General features: G+C 34.6%; 1 protein-coding gene across 1 annotated transcript; it reads right to left on the bottom strand.

Annotated features, from left to right (window-relative positions):
* Nucleotides 1-481: 481 nt before the first annotated feature.
* LOC132308827 (protein NUCLEAR FUSION DEFECTIVE 4-like) lies at nt 482-5,820 on the bottom strand. Its single transcript, XM_059807074.1, has 3 exons — nt 4,977-5,820; nt 1,917-2,833; nt 482-1,823 (listed from the first exon to the last, which is right to left on the bottom strand). Exons 1-3 carry the CDS (start codon nt 5,415-5,417, stop codon nt 1,358-1,360), a joined length of 1,824 nt encoding a protein of 607 aa, XP_059663057.1. The 5' UTR covers nt 5,418-5,820; the 3' UTR covers nt 482-1,357.
* Nucleotides 5,821-6,300: the final 480 nt, after the last annotated feature.

A 6,300-nucleotide genomic window follows, 5' to 3' on the forward strand; every position in this document is an offset into this window, starting at 1 on the left:
ACTCACTGGTAAAATGAAACCGGAAAGAAAATTTCAATCCTTGTCTGTTTTGTGCTTTCTATTTTGGATAATTTTTTGCAATAATGATCATACACAAAATTAACTTGAAAATTTATACTATCTCTAAAAAAATTTTAGAGGTAGAAACAAGAAGTTATTCTATCTCTAAAAATTAATTTTGTGAGGTAGAAACAGGAAGTTCTTCTATCTATAAAAATTTTAGGACTGGAAAATTTTTATTTTTTTAATTGAGAGATTTTTTTTTTTTTTTTTTATATGAAAATCAATTTGATTTTTGAGACCACACATATATACACAAAAGTAATTTAGGGTGGTGTTCACTATTTGACGAGAATTGGAACATAATTGAAGATTCAAAGATTCAGAAAAGTGTGATGGTAGGAGTCAAGGCGCAGACTGTTGTTGATCTACCAACAATCCTTTTACAAGATTGAAGGAATAAGCCTGAAGTCATGAGTTGTTGGACGGAAGGTCGCAAAGCTGGTGACGTTCAGCGAGTTGAGTCTTGATAGAGTGAAATGATGTGAGCGTAAGTCAAAGTGAGCTATACTTTGCTTCAGATTTCTTCCAACTAGGATTTTCACGCACAAAAGTTCAATGTCATCTCTTAAACTTTATTTACTTTAATTGTACTTTTTTTTTTTTTTTTTTGTGAGTTTGGATTTAGTTTTATTCCGATAAAATTAAAATAAGTAAAAATTGAATAAAAGAGTAAGTAAAACATATTCACCTTTTAATACAAACTTCAACATCCATTCTACATATCGCGACTCAAAAATATTCATCTTGGCTTTGCAGATTAATAAACCAGCCTTTTGCAAGATAGAAAATAAAGGACATCGACCATTTTCTCAACTACTTAGAATCGACTACATGAATCCCGTATATCACATAGAAATGACAACAAAATTTCAGATAGCTAGTTCTTGTCAACTAAGTCTCCACTCTTGTTCAGAAAATTGTAGACAACGTTTCAAATTGATCTTGGAATATTATTCGGAGCTTCTTTGAGGATTGAAGGTAGCTGGGGATAACCCAAACTAACCTCTGTGAAGTAAAACCCATCATAACTATTGACTTTCCACGTCCACAATAATTGGTAAGCCAGAATTCTAACTACTTCAAAGAGATTGATTCTCTTGGCTTTTCTTTTCGAAAAAAATTCAACTATGTACAAGATGTTGACTCTCACTCTCTGAATGAATGAATTCATATATTTATTACAAACAAATAAAGAATGTTATATCTATAATTATATACATTACAACCTTCTCCAACTGTATAATTGAACTTAATTAAACGCTATATCTGCTCCTTGATTGATTGTAATCCAATACTAATATGGTGTAGAAGATATTCGCTTATGTTCAAATCGGTCATAAGCAGGTTGAGTTCTTAGGAATAACAGCACACTTGCTGCTAATCCCACAACAGAGACACACCCCCACCACACGAAGGTTAAGAAATAGCATTGTCTCCCCATGCACACTACTATGTCATTGGTGACGCCTCCTCCTGTTGCATAGGCATCATAAACCAGCGCAGCAAGGTAACCGTAGAGAAATGAACCGATTGGGATATTGGTGACGAGTAAGTTGTGGTTGACACCTACACTATTAGTCCCAAACAGTTCCGATGTTACTTGAACAGCACCTGCAAACCTGAACCCTGAGGTTAATCCAACCAAGGCAGTGCCTACTACCAGTGCCATCTCACTGCCTGAAGCAGCAAGCAAGAAGAAGGCAAATGGAAACGGAAAAAGTGCAATGGCAAACCAACCAGTCCTTGCAAGGTAGATTTTCCTGCACAAGTCATCAACATTTCCTTTTTAAGTACGTGTGTGTGTGTGTGTCCATAGAAAATAATTCTAATTGGGAACTCGTTTGATTACTTACCCACGCAAGATGTCCGGGGTTGCTGAAAGCAAGCGGCCAAAGAAGGAGAAGGATGAATAGAGTGTGATAAGGGTTGAGGTCATTGAAGTTTGTCCAAGTGATTGTGCAATCTGCCCTAGATTATTACTGTACACCAGCCCAAGTGTACCCGCACAAAAGTATGCAATATAGTATAGCCAAAAATCCAACCTACGAATAAGCCTTTGTGCGGTGTGCTCTTCTCCAATCATTGCCAACTGATCTTTCTCTATTATTGTTTTACAACACCCTTCACTAACTCCAGCAGTTTGGGTTGGAAACGAATACGTAGATTCATCACTATTAACAGATTTAGAGACTCCATTTCCTAATTTACTTGTCTTACTGCTGATGAGTTCTTCATGATCCACCACATCAACGAGAACAAAGCCTGAGCCCTCACGGCTGAAGCTTGAGAGGATGGAAAGAGGGAACCAATCTCGAGCATAGATGATGCTAGGGATACCTAAGGGGAGGATGAGGAGGACAACAGCCCCACCACAAAGGATACGAGCTGTTGTTAAATCTGTTGATCTGAGAAATAGTAGATAGATGCCAGTAACAACGGCCAACACATTTAATAAGAGGAATATGAAGAAATCTCGTCGAACAGCTTCAGGGGGAAGGGGGTCCAAAGGGGGTTGGCGAAGAATCGGTACGAGTGCTACAATGGATGTGAGAAGGGGTAGGACAGCATTGAGAAGAAGGTATAATGCATCAGACAATGGGTTAATTGCATTGGCGGCTAGGGTGTATAAGGCTGCACTTACACCATTGAAGCTCAGTGTTAGTGATAATGCAAGAGGCTGGTTATCTGGAAAATTTTGAATGCAGAGAGCGAAACAGACTGTGTTGAACCAGCATATGCTAACTCCAGCCAACACACACAAAAGAAATACCTACAACAAGTTTCAAACAATCAACCTCAGTTAAACTAGTAAAAGGCCTTAAAAGGTAGATGTGATGCAAATTTGTAGAAACATTTTTGTGCAAAATGAGATTTGAAAGGGCAATGTTGTTGCAGTAAAGTCATAATACAATAGTAATATAATGAATTATGATTCTAATTGCTACAAAAAAAAAAAAAAAATTGTAATGTAAGTATCATGCAGGTACTATGAAGAAAAAAGCAAGAAAAGCCAAAAGATTTTGACCAATGCCAAATAAATAAAAACAATAAAGCTATATAGTCCATCCCTACACAATATCACGGAAGAATTGACAATTCATTTTGGAAAAGCAAGAAAGAGAACTAATGAGTCCATCACTCCATCACATGTGATGCACAAGGATTTAAGTTGAAGCATTCAAGTAAAATGCAACACTGACAAAATTAAAGCGTCCAAGTTAAGTGCTCTGCTTAGAAAGCAAAAAGATTCTTGATGATTGCTAGCAATATCGAGCTACTTTAGTTGGACACTCGGCTTTCACATATTGCCATATTGGTTTGGAAACCAATCAAAACAGTTCTTGGTTTGGAAACCAATCAAAACAGTTCTTGTGATTGGTTTATAGTTCAAAGTGGTTGTGATTGATTCCATCAATCTTTGAAGGCAAGTGTCTAGCGACAATTGCCTGCACTCTTCAAGATTCTTCGATTAAGCATAATAAATATTTCTTCCGTTTTAAAATAGTAACTTTGAGAACCGTGATTCACAAAGTTTTCAAAGTATCCAATTATTTTTGAACGAAAAAAATAACAATATTTGTATCTAGTCGCATTCAACATTTCAAAGCTTGTGATTAGAATTTGAAGTTGTAAGAGACCTTAAAGTTGTAGGGACCTCAAAAGCATTTCGAGTCTTGTTTTCATTTTTTCTATGTTTGAAACAGAGCAATTTTGACAATGACAGGCCAAAAGGCCCCCAAAAACATAATTTAGAATAGCTGAGCTGTTTAGCTTGACTCAGCTCATTAAAGGCGTGGTTAGTGTTTGTTCATCAAATAAAACAAGACAAGCTCGACCTAATTATTTGTAATGTACAAAAATTTACAGCACGCAACAGGAATGCGTGACAACACTTCTAAAAACATGGTACCATACATGTTTTAAGTGGGGACAAAACTGAAATATGTTCTCTGTCATATCCTAACTTTTACTATGGAACCAAATAGTGACCCCTCTATGATACTTTTCTAAAATGTCAAGTTGTGGTGGAATAAAATGCATTTGTTTTGAAATAAGTATGTTATATATGATACTTTTTAAAATTGTATGAGTATGTTATGTATTATATTTCTTTTGTCTTAATTTAAGTATTGGTTTGGGGGAGTAGTAATTTTTAAAAGGACACGTGGAACATACATTGTTTCTCTAAAAATTTACTAGCTTACCATTTTAAGTTTTGAATATTCAAATTTAAAATTTTAAACTCACAGAACATATATGGATTGATGTGAAATATATTATTTAAAAAAAAAAATGAACTATTATTTTGAGACTAAAAAAAAAAGCATGACACTTATTTTGAGACAGAGAAAGTACTTTTTTAAAATGTTCCTCTCAATAATTGTAGTGAAATAAAATGCATTTGTTTTAAAATGAGTACGGTATATATATATATATATATATATATATATTATTAAAAGAATGTTGTGATGATGGAACAGATTAACAGAGTAATTGAAGTGCAAGAAATCATGAAAACCCAACTGTACTCTTCGATAGGCAGGTCTAATAAGTAGAATCAACATAGTAGGTTGTCAATTTTTATTTAAATAAAGAAACTATCATTGTTAATGGGCCACATTGAAAAGTATGGACTGTAGTGGGGTTATCTAGACCCTTGGAGAATAGAAAGTAGAAACTAAAAAGACAGAGAGATAAAAATCAAGGACGAATTGATAAAAATTACATCCATCTCTATACACATATGTGTGTGTTATAGCTTTATATGGTGAATTGCAATTAGGCCAAAAAAAATTAACATTGAATATTCGAAACCACAAGTTGCATGTTGCAGAGGAATGGAAATCATAAAGTATATTTATATATGTATATACATATAGAGAGAGAAATTAAGAAAAGGGTAGAAAACTAACCACGAAATAGGGCAAGCTAATGAAATTCCTGAGGACAAGCCATTGAAGACCATACCCAAAAAAGCCCATGATGGCCGCGACCAACAAGACGACCGACAAGGGCAGGTAGGCCAAAGCGAGGCCGGACGACCAGCCCACTGCCTTGCCGAGGTCGGACGCCACCGCGAGGTAGTTGAGCTGGACCTGAGAGATCCCCAGCACGGACTTCATCTCGGACGAGTATGCCGAGAAGTCGAAGTTGGTGCCCGTGAACGCCTGAATCCAAATCGTCACCGCCAAAATCATCCATTTCCGTGAGTGACCCGCCATGAAGAGGATCTCCGGCGGCAACCATTTACGGTGGCGAATGTTCCCGGCGGTGGCAACGCAGAATCTGCGTGATTGTGGTTGTAGGTGGAGGGAGTTATTCCGTTTCTGATTAGCGTCTCTACGTGGCCTCATTTATAAAAACGTTACACAGTTTTCATTCTCCTGATAACACTAAAACCAAAAATAGCTCCTCCTAAACTACTAGGATATTTATGGCATGCTTCATTAACTACAACCCTTTGCTTTCCCTCTTTCTTCTAAATTTAGTTTTCTCTTGTTATATATATTTTTTTAACCATTTTCAATCTCTTGTACTATAATTATTATTCATCTTTTGTAATTCTTTGAAATTTTTATTTTTCTCTTTTTAGATTTTTTTAAAACTTTATTTTCAAATAAATAATTGAAATCGATATACTCAAAAAATTCTGTCTTTCTTCTCCCTTTACATAAGCAATTGAAATTCATATGCTCAAATTGCAATAACTTTTAATTTCATGGATGATTAATTCGGCTTCCCTGTCACTTTCGTTTATGAACATTATTTCTTGATACTTTCGGATTCATCATTGTGGCTCATAGTTGCATGGATCGATTAACGATCAATCAAAAATGAGGTGGGATGAAATTAAAAATAATTTTAAAAACTTATATAAAAAAGTAAAATAAAAAAAAATAAAAATTAGTGTGAGTTATCACATTTATATGAAATTAAGATAAGGAATGTTTTGACTTACAAGTAAAATTGATTATTAGATAAAAATGGATGCTTGCCCTAGTTTTGCATAGCTCCAAAACTAGTACAAGCATCATATTTTAGTCTACCTATAGATAATTATATAATCTTAATTACACCATTTCTGAAATTCTGAATAATCATATTTTGTGAGTTTTCATAAGGATGAGCTTCTTTTTTTTTTTTTATCTCTTATAAAATTAGACCAATATTTCATAATAGTCAAAACTCAAAAGTTAATTTATAACCAAAAAAAAATTTATTTAATAAATAACTAAT

Source organism: Cornus florida, unplaced genomic scaffold (genome assembly GCF_030987335.1).
Source record: "Cornus florida cultivar Cherokee Brave unplaced genomic scaffold, ASM3098733v1 CherokeeBrave_3.0.0_Hap2_Chr05, whole genome shotgun sequence".
Lineage (NCBI taxonomy): Eukaryota > Viridiplantae > Streptophyta > Magnoliopsida > Cornales > Cornaceae > Cornus > Cornus florida.

Excerpts from the sequence above, each read along its gene's own strand:
- LOC132308827 (XM_059807074.1), bottom strand. The coding sequence starts at position 5,417 with ATGAGGCCACGTAGAGACGCTAATCAGAAACGGAATAACTCCCTCCAC. Across the intron at positions 2,834-4,976 it reads TTAGCTTGCCCTATTTCGTG|GTATTTCTTTTGTGTGTGTT; the intron begins GTTAGTTTTCTA and ends AACTTGTTGTAG. Across the intron at positions 1,824-1,916 it reads ACCCCGGACATCTTGCGTGG|GAAAATCTACCTTGCAAGGA; the intron begins GTAAGTAATCAA and ends TGACTTGTGCAG.